The sequence below is a fragment of the Balaenoptera borealis genome, assembly GCF_965194805.1.
Source record: "Balaenoptera borealis genome assembly, chromosome: 6".
Classification (NCBI taxonomy): Eukaryota; Metazoa; Chordata; class Mammalia; order Artiodactyla; family Balaenopteridae; genus Balaenoptera; species Balaenoptera borealis.
The window spans coordinates 44,516,216-44,535,014 of record NC_138863.1 but is presented as its reverse complement, the minus strand read 5'-3'; the positions used below and the strand labels follow the sequence as shown (position 1 = coordinate 44,535,014).

Sequence of the window (18,799 nt, the reverse complement as noted above, 5' to 3'; positions counted from 1 at the left end):
TGGTGTTTCCTAGAAGAAGTATTCCTCCTTGGAAACTAAGAGCATAACATTGTGGGGCTGGAGATACAAGTTATGTGATTAGGTCATTAGCAATTATAATGAAGGGGCCACAACTCATTATAATTCTATATTATAAGTAGCCTGGCTATGGGAGAAATAGCATTATATATTGGTTTCTGGCTCAGAGAATTCAGTATAGCTTGTGGGACAGCTCCCCAGTCCCACAAGTGGTAACATAAGTGGGTTGTCAATAGATCATTCCACCATTCTATCAAGGCAGCTTCTCCCTATGGACATGAAACCATGTCTTCAATTCTTATTCTTTTCATGGAGTTCCTTAGTCAAAAGAAATATTTTATGGGGCTCTAGGAAAGTAAACAAAGCAGTTTACTCTAGCAGAAACACTATAGGCAAAGAAGGCAAATCCAAATCCAGGTGGTATCTTTCCTCCATGACAATAGAGGTTCAGTGTAATCCATCTGCCATTAGGTGGCTGACAAGTCCTAGAATTGATGCCATTTTAGGAGCTCAATGTGGATTTCTGACGTTGATGAGATAGGCACTAATCAGTGCAAGTAGCCAGATCAGCCTGGGTGAAGGGAAGCCTATATTCTTGAGCCCACACTCTTGCCAGGCCCATTATCAAGCACCAGGGTGACTGGGGAAGACAGTAACTGATATCCACAAGATTGGTCATACTGTTTACTTGATTATTGAGGATCTTTTTCAACGGATACCTTTTAGTAAGCTTCTTTATAGGACACAAATATCCTCACACTGCCCACTCTGAGAGGTCCATCTGTGTAACTTTTCTTCAGACTTCCTTTTAACCAATCTCCTAATCCTGTTTCTTCAAGACCCTGACTCCTTAGCCAAATAGCACTTGCCCATAAATCGATGTAGATCTCTACTTCTGTCCATCTCTCTGCCAAGCAGAGCGGACAGTCAGGTTTTAATATCTACATCATGAAGTCTTCTACCCTGAGGTCTTGCCACCTTCTCAGGGGCAGCCTCAGAGCAGGCTGTACGGTGTGAAAGCGATAAGCCTCTATACCCTTTCTAGTCCGAATGGAACAAACGTCTATCTTGTTCTCGTTGCTTAAATCCCTCCTCTTCCTTCCTTCTCCAGGGTTCCTAGCATAATCTTTTCTATAAAAGATAAGAGGAAAATTTTAAACCTCAGATAGCTTAAGTGTTCCCCGTGCAAAAAATTCCCCAAGTTAAAAAAAAGAAAAAAGAATCAGGCTATCTGCTTGAATAGTTGGAGAAGAAAAAAATTACAAAGAAAATAATAAAAATAATATCTCAGAAACTATCCTACACATAATTCTTTGTTTTTCAAAGCTCTTTCAAATACTTTATCTTATTTGAACCTCACTGAAACACAGTGAAGTAAATATAGCCAATATTGTACTCATTTAAAGATCACAGAACTGAAAATGTAGAAGGAGAAAAGTGGCTTTGCCAAAGTTTCCATACTAGCTAAGAATATAAGCAGGGACCAGGAACTTGCCTCCCAGTACAATGATAGGAGAGTGAATGCACAAACCCCATGGTCATGATATGTCTTGGGAGCTCTGATTTATGAAGTGGAGGAAGAGAGATGTTGATTGAAGGGAGAAAGATGAAGAAGCAGAGCACTCAGGAACCGGTGACCCTAGTGCACTGAGTAGAAGGTAAGAGTCAGAGTCAGGCTTTCCAGAGAATCCTGGTATAAGAGCAATTCCCATATGTGTGATTTCATTTTTGTCCTTTTTCTTAGTATAATATCAGGAGATTTTTACAGATGAACAACAGGCAAGGACATAAAAAGCATACTCAAGCCCAAAGAAATATTTCAAATGTATCAAAACAGCCGAGGTGGGGAACATAGGTAACCTAGTGAAGGACAGAACAACTTAACATTCCAGAAATACATTTGATTCTGATACGATGTTGTATAAGCTCATAAAGCCCAAAGAGGAAAGAAAAAAAAATGAATGTCATGTTAGTATGGATTAGAAATTTCTCTTTTCAGCAAAACTGAGTCTTAGCTAACCAAATCAAGTGAATAGTTTATTTTAAAATCAGTTTAAGTTCCTGAGATTTTGCTTGGCCTCCTCATTTTGTGTGTTATAGATACTTTTATTTGTTGTGACAGAAAACTCCACTTGTATAAACAGGCCCAAGAACTGGACAGATGTCTTTATTTCCTGGTAATCCCAGCTCTGTGACCTAAAACAAGTCCTTTAAACTCTGTGGGCTAAAGGCCTGTTTCATCAGTTATGAAATAAAGAGAGAATGCTAGATGCTCTCTAAGCCTTCTCCCAGCTTTCGAACTCAATTATTCTGTGAAAATTGTAATTATCCTTACACAGGCCGTGACTTGGGTTCTTGAGTTTAAAAATAAAAAAATAGGCTCCAGCAGGGGTCACTATAGTCCCATCGAGCCCTAAGTCTGAATCTCTTTCATGTAGTTTACTCTGGACATCACATCTGCCCTTTGTCTTGATTTTCTGTTTGAGGCCACACAGACCCTCTCTGCACCCAGGTATTATCTCAACTGATCTTCAAATGTATTCAGAAAACCCACTGCAAGTGTTTTCTTCTTCTGTTTCTTTTCCTTCATTGTATTTATTTAATTTTCCAGTCACAGGAGATCATTTACCTCCATTGTCGTGGAGGTCCTTCAGGAGAACTTATTTTATTTTAATTAGCTATGTCAGATTTTTCACCTCTTAAAATTGTGGTGAATCTAAAATAGTATATATTTCTTTAAATATATGAGATTATATTAAAACAAAGCACAAACTTCAATCCTATTTTTTTAAATCTATGAACACCTAAGAAAATGCATTCACCTTCTCTAGAACCCATCCATCCCTGAGAATTCTAGAAGTCTATTAAGTGGTTATACTCCCCCATAGTTATTTTGCTATATACATAAAAGGACGAGTTCATGTATCCAAGAGTAGGGTAAGGATTTCAATGACAGCTCTAATTTCAAGTACCCTGTCCATTGTCAGATTATACCATATGTTTTTGCTCTGAAAACATAGTGACTGTACATATAACATAGAGAGTCGGAGATCAATCACTGTGTCTGTGATGCTGAAAGGCAGGCATCCAACAATGTCAGTGTTACTCCCAGAAAATTTTGGGATTAAGTCCTTAGTCTTAAATCCTAAATCTTAGGACTCTTTAGAGCTATGATTCAATTTAGGACTACTCCAGAGGGGTTGAGTCTGCCCTAAGGCCTCTCCCCAAACTCTATGTGCCTATGCAAAACCTGACAATGGCTCCATTGTGCCAGGAACCAAAGAAAGTTAACTTCTTATACCATGAAACCCAATGTCTCTGGTCCTTTGGCATGATGTATGTGGCACCCTTATCACGACACTGCTTAGCCCAAAATAGTTCTTACAAATGTATGGTAGGCACATTTAACCTCATCTCCCATTTCCTTTCTCATACATACCTGCCTGCCTCTTTGAGAAAGATTGACATTGTCCCTCTCAGGGGCAGCACTAGCTGCTGCTGCCATTTCCAATATTGTTATTTTAAAGTCCTAGTCTAGGCAGATCATTGTGTTTCTTTCCAACTGTTAATAAGTAAGGAAAGCCTTCCGTAGTCTCCTTCCACAGTGAATCAGGGATGACCTGGTGACAAATACAGTGAAAGTCATGGTATGTGACTTCTGCTACAAGGTCATGGAAAGCATTACAGCTTCTACCTGGGTCTCCTGGATTGCTCGCTTTAGGGGAAGCCAGCTGCCATTCCTCAAGCAGCGCTGTGGGGAGGAACTGAGGTCTCCTGACAACAGCCAGTACCAACTTGCTGACCACATTAGTGAGCCATCTTGGAAGCAATTCTTCCCAAGTGGATTGAGTCCACTCTCTTCTCCAGACTTCCTCAGGACAGCCTTCTTCTCTCCACTTGCATATAACCTCAAACTACCACCTCGGTTCTGATTTTATGTGATTATACTTATTTAGCTGCCACAGCTAACTGATAAAATTCACTCCGGAGGAGTTCCAGCCTGGGTCAAGTGGGTACCTCTTGTCCAGTCATCTGTGGCCTGGCTTGGAGGTACATAGTATAGATAAGGCTGGGATGCAAAGGTAGAAGGCAGTTCCCAGGGAAAGGTGTGTGAGCTGAACAGGTCCTGCAAAGCGTTTCTACCAGTGTCCCATCCAACTTTTCTCCTAGCACTAGCACTTCCCTTAGCATAGTATTGTACTTAGCACACTATAATCTCATTGCCTGCTTGATTTTAGGAATACACTCTAGCCCATAAGAATATATTCTATCCTACTGCAGATGCATCCCCAGCATCTAGCACAGTACCTGGCACACAGTAGGTAAAAATAAAATTGTGTCATAAAGGTATATCCTCTGTGAAAAGACTTGGGTATTTTTACTGTACAGTTGCTACCACATTGGTAGAAGAACCACCCACATAATTGAGAACTGAGTTTTTGCCTAGTATTTCCAAGTATAGAAAATGCCTATGAAAATTCAACCATGTATTGTGTTTAAAAAGAAATCTTTTAATGTGTAGATCAGATAACCTCTCAGTGGTATACGTTTGCATTCAGGGATGGAAATAGAAATTCATTTTAAGTTTAGTTCTAAAAGACTAAAAAAACATTATGAGCAGAATTTCCAGTTTGACATCTTATATATGAATTTATTTCAGAAAGTCTGTTATCTCACCGGAATCCTAACGCTATGATATTTTGATAACAATTCAAAGGAATTTATTCAAGCTGTACCGAAATGTGTCACGAGTGACCTATTTATCAAGGTAAGAAACTGTTTCTGTCTCTTAAAGTAAAAGATAATTTATTTTTATCAAACTAGTAGAGTTTATCCTCTTTTATTAAAAAAAATCACGAATGGCCCAAGTGAAACCATTTTAAGGACTAAAGAGGCCATAATGTATATTGGTGATTACAAAAGCCCTAATCGATGGTGTAAACTGTGTCTCTTAAAATTCTAGAGGCCAAATGTTTTTTGTACCAGACTATCCCTATGATCCCTTTCAACTATGTGATTTCATGATTCTAATAATAAATGCAAATATAAATATATTCCATAAATTTATTGACATAATTTATTTTATAGCTTATGTGTTTTTGAATAAGTTTCATGAACAAATATAAATATGCTTAAAATTCTGGGTTTCTAAAATGGTTTTTAATACCTGACAGAATATGATTTTGAAGTAATAACATATTCATCATGGAAAATTATGAAATATAGAAAGTACAACAATAAAATAAAAATCATTCATAATTCCTTCATTTAGGAATAATTACTGTTAACATTTTGGTTTATCTACTCAGTAAATAACTAAAACTAACTGACTACAATGTGAATATTTTCCCAAGTCACGAAATATTTTTATATATGATTGTTTAATGACTATATGTATTATGTCATATTACTATTTGACTAATCAATACTCTACTGTAAGACATTTAGGTTCTTTCAAATTGTGTCATAATAGCATTTCAAAACATATCCTTGGTGGTAAATCATTTTGTAAATACACACATATATTTTTAATAAATACATTTTTAAGAATTGGAATCATTTTTCCAAATTATCCTTTAGGAAGGTATGTTGATTTAGGTGTCTAGCAGGAATATTCAGAAGCGGCTGTGTCCCCCAAATCCTTGCCAACCCAGAGTAATAGCCTTTTAAGAACTCATTGTCCATCTGATCTATAAAAATGTTGTCTCCTTGCGCCAGAGATAGCTCTGTACCTGATCAGAGGAGAGGATAGGCTGTTAAAAGCAGAGTTCTGTTGTCTAATTCTAACTTCTGTGAATAGAATTTCACTTATGTTGGGCTCATTGCTAGAAGCAGAAGAAAAGGAAAGTACTAGAAAGGCTTTGTTGTCAATTTTTCATTTTTAAGCCTATAATAATGTCTCTATTCATAAAGATGATGCTCTTCTGGACCACACATCTACAGAAACCTCAAACCATAGGTAGAAATATATATATATGTACAGATATGCATATCAGGACATGTTTACAGCTTTTAAAAAGTCATTAAATCCTAACCTAAAGTAATAGTAATACATGTGGCAACAATCAGAAAATAAATATTCTTGGATGCCTTGTAGCATAGTTAGGGGGAAATAGAGTTTTGTTTAAAGTTATAGAAGTAAAGATTTGTACCCTTGGCCCCAGACTTTTTTAAACTATTGTCTGTAACAGGATAATGTTTTGTTTTCATGTCTTCCTTTCTTCATCCAGAATTTCACTCTATTTGGGGGTCATTTTAATTTATGTGGTCTCTTCATTTTCATTCAGTCTTTGGGGGATAAGTTTCCTGTAATCTCCAGGTCAAATTTGGTCCTGTGTCTCATTGTGTTGTTAGTAGATTCTAAACACAGCTGTCAGTGTATTTTCACTTTGGGATTTCCCTGGCTTGGCAACCTGACCATGGGAACTTACAGAAGAAGGTGGGAAAACATCTGGAGGCAGTCAGAGAGGAAAGCCATCTACTCACCCACTCACCTCCAAATTGGGCCAGGAAGGGCCTGCCCTCTTTCCGTCTTCCCCTGTCTGGTGACCGGGCACTCAGTGCAGCTACTTAAGTAGCAGCTCTCTGGCTAAGGATGAGGGCCTTGCTTTCTCTAAAGCTCTAATTCCTGCCAAGAGCTTCCATCTTCCCCCAGCCATGAAGAGGGCGAGCTCCTACATTGCTTTAGTTTGACCTCAGATTCCGTAGACAAAATTTGGGTGAATGTGGATCTTGCGGCTGGAAAGTAAGATGAGCGGACTTAAGCAATTGGAAAGTATATATGCACTAACCTATAGGGATTTTTCTAGGACATCATTTTCAGAGATATATATTTTTCAAAGGTATTAACAGAGGGGATGCATGTGCTATCTGGGGTGTTTAATACTAAAAGGTAGTGACCCCTAGTGCCTTTTATGTGCCAGAAGTTTTACATATTATCTCTAATCTTTTCTGCAATCCTATGAGGTTGATACTATTACTGCCATTTTGTAGATAAGAAAACTGAGCTTCTGAAACTTAAATCATCAGCTTAAAATCACAGAGCTACAGAATGCCAGAACCATGATTTCAACCCCGGCCTATCTGACTATCAAATCTCCCACTCTTTCCATGCAGTTTTAAGTTTTGTTTAAAAGGGGGCCCAGAAAGTGGAGTTCTAAGTTTACAAGTGTTTGTTCTTATGTTTCTGGCTGTATGTGCAGGATTACTTCATTTTTTATTGTGAACCATGTTTTCCAGCAATCAGAGGATTAATTACAGGATGTTTTCTTGCCAGCAAAGTCTATTGAGCTGAATCATAAACATTGCCTTCTGTCACTATTCATAATTTATTCATGGATCACTGGTTCCTTATTAGCATTATATCCGTTATGTATTTTGAATGATCCTTTCAAGGCTTTTGGGAGGGTGTTAGAGGAGAGGTGAGGAGAGGCGTTTTAAAGATAGCTTTAAGTAGGAAACAAATGATTACTTTATCTGAATAAGTCATTCACGTTCTGCTGGTCCAAGAAAAATAGTATTCGGAGAAAGTGAGGGATAAAAGAGTAAATGACCAGGGTAATAATCCATGAGAGGCACTGAATGTAATTCCTACAAATCGCAGAAGTTGAAAAGAATTTTTGGTTAACATCAGAAACAAATATGATGGAAACTCAAGGGTTCAGAGGAGCAGGGCATCTGTATACATATACATCATCTTGTTTATTTATTGAAGTATAGTTGATTTACAATATTGTGTTAGTTTCAGGTGTACAGCAAAGTGATTCAGTTATATATATTTTTTCAGTTGTTTTCCATTATAGGTTATTACATGATACCGAATACAGTTCCCTGTGCTATACAGTAAATCCTTGTTGTTTATTTTTTTGTATAGTAGTGTGTATCTGTTAATCCCATATTCCTAACTTATCCCCCACCCCTTTCCCCTTTGGTAACCATAAGTTTGGTTTCTATGTCTGTGAGACTGTTTCTCTTTTGTAAATAAGTTCATTTGTATTATTTTTCAGATTCCACATGTAAGTGATATCACATAATATTTATCTTTCCCTGTCTGACGTACTTCACTCAGTATGATAATCTCTAGGTTCATCCATGTTGCTGCAAATGCCAATATTTCATTCATTTTATGGCTGAATAATATTCCATTGTATGTATGTACCACTTCTTTATCCATTCATCTGTTGATGGACACTTGATTGCTTCCATGTCTTGGCTATTATAAATAGTGCTGCTATGAACATTGGGGTGCATGTATCTTTTTGAATTAGAGTTTTCATCTTTTCTGGATATATGCCCAGGAGTGGGTTTGCTGGATCATATGGCGACTATATTTTTAGATTTTTGAGGAACCTCTATACTGTTTTCCACAGTGGCTGCACCAGTTTACATTCCCACCAACAGTGTAGGAGAATTCCCTTTTCTCCACACGTTCTCCAGCATTTATTATTTGTAGACTTTTAGGTGATGGCCATTCTGACCAGTGTGAGGTGATACCTCATTGTAGTTTTGATTTGCATTTCTCTAATAATTAGAGATGCTGAGCATCTTTTCATGTGCCTGTTGGCCACCTGTCATATACATTATCTTATATCATATCATATTGAAGGTATTTATTACAGGGATTTGACCTTGCTCAATGGGGGAGCTAGTTAAGCAGTCTCTGTAAGGCTGCTGTCTTCACATCTGAACCTGGAACTTGAAGTCCATGGCAGGCATATGGGAAGGAAAGATGGATATAATGTAGGAGAGAGCAAGAACCAGCCAGAACCCACAGCTTGAGACGGAGCCCACAGGATGGGCCTGCGTCAGCTCTTGTTGCAGCTGCCCCTGGTGGGGTGGGTGGCCTGCAGAAGCCGGGTCTTTCTTCACGGAGCTAAACACCCACACCTGGCGCAGGATTCGGAGAAGCGGAAGAGCCAGGGGAAGGTGAGGCGGTTTCAAGCAGCGTCCTGGGCCTCACGCCACTGAGGAGAGCCAGAAGGTAAGTGACTCCGCAGCGGAGCTGCTCCTTCCTTCTGCCCTCCACATCGCCCACAAGAATCTCTCTTGGGGGGACTTCCCTGATGGCCCAGTGGATAAGACTCCGCGCTTCCACTTCAGGGGGCACGGGTTCAGCCCTGGTCAGAGAACTAAGATTCCACAGGCTGCGGTGGCCAAAAAAAAAAAAGACTCTCTCTTGGGGCCCACGCTAACCTACAGGAAAGGAAACCCAAGAAATTTAGTTCAGCTAGCCAGGTTAACACATTACAAAATCACCACACAAAACAAAAAGAATATTATGGGTATAGCACTGGAAAAAAGGACAAAGTACTATTGGCCAAAATAAAATGAACTCTTCCTGAAGCTAATTAAGGTGCCTCTGACTAACAGCACACAGCCGTTCTCCATGGGGGTCTTGCTGTCTCCCTGCACGTTGCCGGGTATGAAGCACAGATCACATAACCCTATTTCAGGGAGTTTGCTGCCTACCTGTACGTTGGCTTTTCTCTCTGCTATTAACTAATCTCCATGTTCGGTTTATGCTTGTGCTCTGATATTGCTTGATCTTTCCTCTTCCCAGACAATTTCCTCCTCAAACTTCCAACTCTCAAAACTTTTTCTGTGCCCTTTGTATTAGTTTCCTACTACAGCTGTAACATATTACTGCACAAATTTATCTTAGAGTTCTAGAGTTCAGAAGTCTGAAATGGGTCTCACTGGGCTAAAATCAGGGTTTGGGCAGAGCTGTGTGCCCTCTGAGGGCAGTAGGGGAGAATGCACTTCTTTTCTTTTTCCAGCTTCTAAAGATGGCCCACATTTCTTGGTTCATGGCCTCCTTCCATCTCCAAAGCCAGTGATGGCCAGTCAAGTCTTTTCATGCTGCATAAGTCTGACACTGACTCTTTTGCCTCCCTCTTCCGTACTCAGACGCTTGTGATTACATTTAAATCTCCTTAATTTAAGGTCAGCTGATTACTAATCTTAATTCATCTGCAATCTTTTTTCCCCCTTGCAGTGTAGCCTACCACATTCATGGGTTCTGGGGATTAGGACATGGACATCTTTGGGGGAGCCGTTGTTCTGCCTACCACACCTTTCCATTCTTGTCATGGCCTAGACTATCTGTAGACTAGAACTTGAGTAGTGTTTCAGGTCCTTTGCTTTCTACCTTGCCACAATCCTTACCTTGAGGCAGTGAGCACAAACTAGCTCTTTATAGGGGCAAACACAAAAGGGGAGAAAGAAATACAAGGGAAAAATCAATTAATATTCAGAAATCATTTCCTACTACCCAAACAACCTTCCATGTTTATGAAGATCAGCTGGATGGCAGTTCTTATCTCTCCATGAGACTTTATTGAGCAATAGTCCTGGCTCCCATGAGGTCTAATGGAATGGCTGGATTCCTATTGCCCAAGTGATAAATTTCTTTATTGTTTCCAAATGCATTCTCCTTGGCACTTGCCTCTCCACGCAGGGAAAAATCCCACTTTTCTTTAAGACTCACCATTCAACTCTCTTCTCGTTGCTGTCATTTACCAGCTTGCAACTGCCCGCCCCCTTCACTGAAGGCTATAGCCCCTCATTCAGTTTTCCTTTCTACCACACTCCAGCAATCATCAAGGAAGACATTCTGTAATCACTTTATTTTTAATCATCTCCTCCTTCATCCATCTCAGCTGCTGTGGAGAGACATTTATTGCTCACTAAATATCCATGTGCTCTTTTAAATTCCCCAGCCCCACTGCAAATAGATGGGGCCATATGACTACTTCTGGACAAAGGATTGTGAGCTAAAGTGACATGTTTTGCTTCCAGGCCAAAGCATGTAAGAACTCAGTACAGTTTTTTCATCCCCTGCCATAGAAACCTGGAAGCTATGTGTTGAAATGGCAGCATTTCAAAATAAAACAGCATGAGTGATAAATAAAGCTTTGTTTTATTTGAGATTTTTATCTGAGATTGGAGTCAATCTTTTAATGCAGAATAGCTTATATTATCCTGACTATTACAGCCACCATTCCCAGATTCAAACTCTGGAACTCATCACTGGAAAGTTCCACCTTTGAAACCACCTCTAGAAACTTCACATTCTTAGTTTATAGACTCTGATCTTTTTGGCTTGCTCACTTGGATCTACCACTACTTCACTTGCAACTTTCAGTACATTGACCATTCGTCTTTGTTAGTGTTACTATAACAAAATACCACAGACCAGGTAGCCTATAAACAACAAAAATTTATTTCCCACAGTTCTAGAGGCTAGAAGTCTGAGATTAGGGTGCCAGCATAGTTGGGGGAGAGTCTTCTCCTGGGTTCATAGCTGGCACCTCCTCTCTGTGTGCTCACAAGGTGGAAGGGGCTAGGGAACCCTCTGGAGTCTCTTTTATAAGGGCACTAATTCCATCCATGAGGATCCCATCCTCATGACTTAAGCACCCCCCCAAAAGCCCTACTTCCTAATACCATCATCCGGAGGTTAGAATTTCAACATATGAATTTTGGCAGAACACAGACATTCAGACCCTAGCACCATTCTACTATCTTCCTCTCATCATCTCTTTCCTATATTTAGTTTCCTCCCTTACTCAGTGTATATTCTATAAGCCATCATCTTCGCCAGTTTCCTGTCAATATTCTAATTTACCTTACTTCATTGTCTTTTTGTAGCACCTGTCAAAGCCCCAAGCTGACAAAGCCCAAGCTGAATGAATCCAGCTACCTGTCTTCTCTGTGTTTGTACCCAGACTGAAGAACACTAGTAGAGAAAAATCATATAAACTAGCAGATTTCTGAGCTGTCAACATTCCCTGGAAAGCCCAGTGTGTATTTATAGTCAGTTCAATCTTAAACTTTCCTCAAGCCTCTGCCCTTCTGCCTACCATATTACAGGGAGCAGATGAACTCACCTTCTGCTTTACGCAGAAAGTAACACACTATCAGAGAACTACCACGGCCTTTCAAAAATCAACTTTACAAACCTATCTGCATCTGTCCCCATTCTGTCTTCCTTCCCTCTTGTTACAGTGCTGTCCCCCTGTCAAAGACAAATCTTTTACCTCTGCCCTTAATTCCTATCCCCTTCCAGCTTCTCAAGAACTTTATGTTGGCAGTTGTCCTTCCTCTCATAGTGACTTCAGTCTTCTCTTTGATGTCCTTCCTATCATCAAACATTCTCAATCCATTCCTTCTTTTTTAAAAAATTTATTTATTTTATTTATTTATTTTTGGCTGCATTGGGTCTTTGTTGCTGCGTGTGGGCTTTCTCTAGTTGCGGTGAGTGGGGGCTACTCTTTGTTGTGGTGCGCGGGCTTCTCACTGCGGTGGCTTCTCTTGCTGTGGATCATGGGCTCTAGGCGCGCGGGCTTCAGTAGTTGTGGCACGTGGGCTCAGTAGATGTGGCTTGCGGGCTCTAGGGCGCAGGCTCAGTAGTTGTGGCGCATGGGCTTAGTTGCTCCTGGCGTGTGGGACACGGCTCGAACCCATGTCCCCTGCATTGGCAGGTGGATTCTTAACCACTGCACCACCAGGGAAGCCCCTCCATTCCTTCTTTAGGAGAAAAAAGCTACCCTTGATATAACATTTCCTTCCAGCTGTTCTTTTCTTAGTTCTTCTTTACCTCTACCCAACCATTAGGTGATGGAATTCCTCAAGGTGGATTACAAACCCTCTTCTCTTTTTAGTCTACACTCTCTCTTTTTTTCTTTTTGTTTTTGTTTATTTCTTTGTTTTATTGAAGTATATTTAATTTACAATATTAGTGTCATGTGTACAGCATACTGATTCAGCATTTTTACAGATTATACTCCATTAAAAGTTATTACAAGATAATGGCTATAATTCCCTGTGCTATATAATGTATCCTGTTGCTTATCTATTTTATACATAGTAGTTTGTATCTCTTAATCCCACACCCCTAACTTGCCCCTCCTCCCTTATCTCTCACCTCTGGTAACCATTAGATTTCTATATCTGTGAGTCTATTCCTGTTGTGCTATATACATTCATTCATAGTTTTTGATTCTACAGATAAGTGATAACATACAGTATTCTTCTTTGTCTGATTTATTTCACTAAGAATAATATTCTCTAGGTCCATCCACGTTGCTGCAAATGACAAAATTTCATTCTTTTTTATGGCTGAGTAACATTTCATTTTATATATATATATGTCACATCTTTTTTTATTCATTTGTCTGTTGATGGACACTTGGGTTGCTCCCATATCTTAGCATTGTAAATAGTGCTGCTATGAACATTGGGGTGCCTGTATCTATTCAAATTAGTGTGTTCAATTGTTTTGGATATATATCAAGGAGTGGAATTGCTGGATCATATGGTAGTTCTATTTTTAGGTTTTTAGTTCTCCATACAGTTTTCCATAGTAGCTACACCAATTTACATCCCCACCAACAATGTACAGGAGTTCCCTTTTCTCGGATTTCCCTGGTGGTCCAGTGGTTAAGACTCCGTGCTTCCAGTGCAGGGGGCACGTGTTCAATCTCTGGTCAGGGAAGATCCCACATGCCGCACGGTGCGGCCAAAAAAAAAAAAGAGTTCCCTTTTCTCTACCTCCTCGCCAACATTTGTTATTTGGACGCTTTTTGATGACAACCATTATGACAGGTGTTAAGTGATATCTCACTGTGGTTTTGATTTGCATTTCTCTAATAATTAACGACGTTGAGCTTCTTTTTATGTGCCTGTTAACCATCTGTAAGTCTTCTTTGGAAAAATGACTATTCAGGTCTTCTGCCCATTTTTTTGATTGGGTTGTTTGTTTTTTGATACTGAGTTATAGGAACTGTTTATATAGTTAGGATATTAACCCTTTGTTGGTCATATCATGTACAAATATTTTCTCCTATTCCATAGCTTGTCTTTTCCTTTTGTCAGTGGTTTCCTTTGCTATGAAAAAGCTTTTAAGTTTAATTAGGTCCCATTTGTTTATTTATTTTTGCTTTTATTTCTTTTGCCTTAGGTTCAAGATCCAAAAAATATTGCTATGATTTATGTCGAAGAGTGTTCTACCTATGTTCTCTTCTGGGAGTTGTATGGTTTCTGGTCTTACTCTTAGATTTTTAATCCATTTTGAGTTTATTTTTGTATTTGGTGTGAGGAAATGTTCTACCATTGTTTTACATGTAGCTGTCCATTTTTCCCAGCACCACTTGTTGAAGAGGATGTCTTTTCTCCACTGTATATTCTTGCCTCCTTGTCGTAGATTAATTGATCATAGGTGTGTGGGTTTATTTCTGGGCTTTCTCTCCTATTCCATTGATCTATATGTCTGTTTTTGTGCCAGTACCATACTGTTTTGATGACAGTAGCTTTGTAGTATTGTCTGAAATCTGGGAGGGTGATACCACTAGCTTTGCTCTTTTTTCTCAAAATTGCTTTGGGAATTTGGGATCTTTTGTGGTTCCATGTGAATTTTAGGATCACTCTACCCTCTCTCTTCAGGGAACCTCATCTACTCCACAAAATTCAGTTTTCTTTTCATTTCCAGCTCAGACTTATGCTCTGAGTCCCCGACCCAAATAGCCTACTTCTTACTTGATATCACCACTGGGCTGTCTGGTGCCTTAAACTCAACATCCCCCAAACTGAACTTGAGATATTTTCCATCAAATTTATTCCTTATCCTTGTACTCTCTATCTCATTAAATGCCATTAACCACCACTCAGACACTCAAGCCAAGCACCTGGGATTGATATTTGACTCATCTCTCTCCCTTCCCCAATTAAGTCCATAAGCAAGTATTACTAAATCAATTACCTGAATATCTCTTAAGTCCATTCACTTTTATCTGTCCTCACTGTCCAGTTCAAGCCACTGTCATCACTCACTGGACTACTGAACACTTCCTCCCACATCTATTCTTTTTGGGCTCCAATCCATTCTCCACTCTGCATTTTAAAAATGCAAACTTATTTTAAAATCTTTCAATAGCTGCCCTTTTGCTATCAAGAAAAATCCAGATTCTTAACATAGTTTTCACAACTCTCATTCTTTATCTCATGCCCCTCTTCCCTCACTTTCTACCTTTCAGTCCTGTAATCCTTAGAACATTGTAGGTACTCCATAAATATTTTTTGGATGAATGAATACTTTTTTAAAACAGTTTCTCAGATTTACCATATTATAACATGAGCTGATGCAAAATAATTCTTTACTCTTCTGCTCTAAACACAGAATAAAATATGGCTAAAACTTCTTTAAGTATGTGGCTCAGCTTGAAACCAAGAGAGTCCCCCAAATGTCCGAATTAAAGAGGAAACTTCAAGTCAGGGTGCTAAGCAGACTCTTATGCCCAAACAGCTTATAGAATTGTTGGAACCAGATACAGGCCTTACATGCTGGAAATGGTTCCAACAACTAACTGCCGTGGAGGGAGGGTCCGTGCTCCAGGCCCTAGGAGGAAAGCTTGAACTGAGCTATTTAGATAAATCTGGGAGTCACAAAGGGTTGTGCTGACTTTGAAATGAAGACTAAGGGAACTCTTCCCATTAGCCCATATAAACAACAAGAACGTTTATAATATCCCAGAATCACAAATGAGAAAACCTCACCTGCAAGAAATCAAAACCCCAGGTCTGTGCCACACACAGATGGAGAGTCTAAATCACATTCCCTGTGTGAAGGGACCTGAATCTGGGAAATCAACCTGAAAAGAAATCTGATTCTTTTGCTCAAGTTGAGACAGAAGAATAGCACCCTGTAGACTACTTCCCCATAGAGAACTCTCTTCTAATGACATCATAGTCACAAATTATAAATCATACCATAAAACAAACAACTATCCATGAGAGACAGCAGATGAAAGAAATAGGAGCCAAAGCTTGAAAGAGTAGAACAACCTGAATGAAATGTTTACAAAGTATGTTTAAAATGTTCAAAGCAATGAAGGAAGGAGAATAAAACATAAGAGAACAACAAGAAAAAAGATGATAAGGATTTTTACAAATCTATTAGAATTTAGAAATCAAATGTAATGTTCTTTCCCATCCCAAGGCCTTAGTAAACGTTCTTCCCTCTGCCTGTGCACTCATACCTCACTTCTCCACCTTCAAACTCCTACTCATCTTTGCAATCTCAGCAACACTTTGCTGACCTCTGAGAAGACATTGGTTTCCTCTGTAATAAACTCTCATGGCTCCTTCACCTCTCTTTTCAGCAACATTCATCCCAGTAATAATGTCTTGTTCAATGTTTATCATTTCTATATGACTATAAACTCCATGATGATAGGCACAATTTCTGCCTTGTTTTCCACCTTACTCCCAGTACCTAGCACATGTCTAACGTATGGATTATTGACGGGGCAACTGGGCATCCTAGGGTCATTCCAGTTTACACCTGCTGCCTGGAGTAATGATTAATAATTTCTTTCACTTCCTTTTACTGTTAGAGTAATAAGTTTTATGAATAACCTGATTATGGGCTGATTGATTTATTGAACCAAAATGCCTAATTCACTGTCTCCCTCTGTTCTGGCCCTTAAAATCTCATTGAGACCTCTGGTTTCTTTGATCCTTCTTCTTTTCTTCTGATCTGCAAACTCCCCTGACCTCTTTTAGCTTTCTTTCTTGCCAAGCTACTTTAGACTGAGCTCTTTCATGAAAAGTACCCCATATTTCTTGATCCCTTTTTTTCCTGCCCTACATCCCTTGCAGATCTCTAGGTCTCTTGTAAATCCACTTGATTTCTTTGCTTTTTTGACTGATGTATTTTGTGATTTTTCTCTAGCAGCAGAGTGAGTTGGTGCCACTGCAAATTCAGTCTCCATTCTCAGTGGACCCTCAAGGCTTCCTAGTAATCTTGCCATGCTACTCCTGTCTCTAAAATCCTGGCAAACTGCAGGTGTATCTCTGCCCTAGCATTGTCACACTGTATTGGGGTTATGTGTTTGTGAATCTGGTTATCCCAGTGAATAGAACTCCTTGGCGATGGGGAGTTACTCATCTCTTACTCTAGTGTCTCTTCCTCTCTTACTCTTACTCATCTCTTCCTCTAGAATCTAGCAGATTTCCTGGCACAGAGAAAGTGCCAGAAATAAGTGCTTGAACAATGAATGAATGAGGACTGGAATGAATGACAAAGAACTAATGCAAGGGCATAAGTAGGAACAATGGAACTTAATTGCAGTATTCATATGGTGTGACAAGATTAGCACCTAACTTATAAACTTTTTAAGGTATAGCAAAAGAGGCAAGAGTATATTATGTTTCTTCATTTGCAGCGACACGGACGGACCTAGAGGTTCTCATACTATGTGAAGTAAGTCAGACAGAGAAAGACAAATATCATATGATATCGCTTAAATGTGGAATCTAAACAAAATGATACAAATGAACTTATTTACAAAACAGATATAGATCCACAGACATAGAAAACCTTATGGTTACCAAAGGGGAAAAGAGGGGAAAATTAGGAGTTTGGGATTAACATATATACACTACTATGTATAAAATAGATAAACAATAAGGACCTACTGTATAACACAGGGAACTATACCAATATCTTATAATAACCTATAATTGAAAAGAATCTAAAAAAATATATATGTATATATATATATACACATACATATATGTGTGTGTGTGTATATATATATCTGAATGACTTTGCCATACACCTGAAACTAACACATTGTAAATCAACTGTATTTTAATAAAAATTTTTATAGTATATTATGTTTCTTATTTATAAGGTATGTAATAGGAAATATCATAAAAATTAAAACTATAGAAACATCATACTAGGATTTAATTGTATTTTTATGCTTACATCTAACTGGCCTTATATGCCTCTATAGTATCTGGTCTGAGGAGCCAAATGGCACTGAGATCCAAGGATATCTGAAAATTTTGTCACTGGAGGTTGCCAGTTTATATATTCCAAATATAATCTCACTCTTATAACATGTATTCAGTTTTACTGAATTGCTGTCGTTCCTACCCTAGGAAAAGCTCCTTCTTACACTTCCGACCATCTGTGCCATTATCTGGAAGTACTTATCCTAATCCTTATTCTGATTATCCACTATCTGTTTGTCCTGTCCTACTTCTGTTGACTTATCTGTTCCTAATTGTTGTCTAGCTCTTGAACATTGATAGCTTTAAAATTTTCTAGCCTCTCTCCTTATCACCTATTTTCTACACTCATGGATGATTCTGAATTTGGCAGCCATAAGGTCTTTATCTCTTGGATCCAGATTAATTCTTATTTGAGCAAATCCTAATCACAATCCTAAATAAAGTACCTTACAGCAATCAACATCATCCTAAATATCCAAGAAATGCAACCGGTTCAACAAAATGCTTTTAGGTGACTATATTCTTTATCTCTGTCTCAAAAAAAGTACTAATAGTTCACCAAAACATGTTATCTCATTAGGATTTAGGGTAAACAATTGTCTAGCAACTCAGGAGGTATGTTTTTTGTTGTGGTAATGTTAAGTGATGACCATCACTGAGAAACAGCTTAAATTCACCCAACAGAGGAGATTCTATTCCTAGATCCTACTATTCTGCCAACAAGAAACATAAGCTGGAGAGAGAAGAGTTGAAATTAGAGACTGCTAAGTAATCTTTGGCAACTGTGTGGGCCACAGCTAGGTGTACTGAAGAGAAGGGCCATACTTATGTGGAATAAAGTTCTTTTTACTCAAATGTCTATGCTGTTACATGTTTATTAGTCAATATCTAAAACATGAGAGGCAGCGTGATGTAGTGAGAAGAGCATTCCAACTGACTTGGGTTCTAATTGATTCCGCCTTTACTAACGTGGGACGTTTGA

General features: G+C 38.8%; 1 protein-coding gene across 4 annotated transcripts in view; it reads left to right on the top strand.

Moving 5' to 3' along the window:
- Positions 1-18,799, top strand: part of LOC309631227 (small membrane A-kinase anchor protein) — a 297,357-nt gene that overhangs the window by 186,107 nt on the left and 92,451 nt on the right. For 2 of the 4 annotated variants that reach the window (XM_082397456.1, XM_082397461.1), the window contains one exon: positions 4,679-4,786. Coding sequence is in view for 2 of the 4 variants with exons in the window: in XM_082397461.1 (XP_082253587.1) it covers positions 4,679-4,714 (36 nt within the window). In the remaining 2 variants the exon portion in view is untranslated. Of the gene's footprint in view, positions 1-4,678; positions 4,787-8,913; positions 8,999-18,799 lie in introns of those variants that run through there. The other 2 variants (XM_082397459.1, XM_082397457.1) reach the window with 2 other exon arrangements.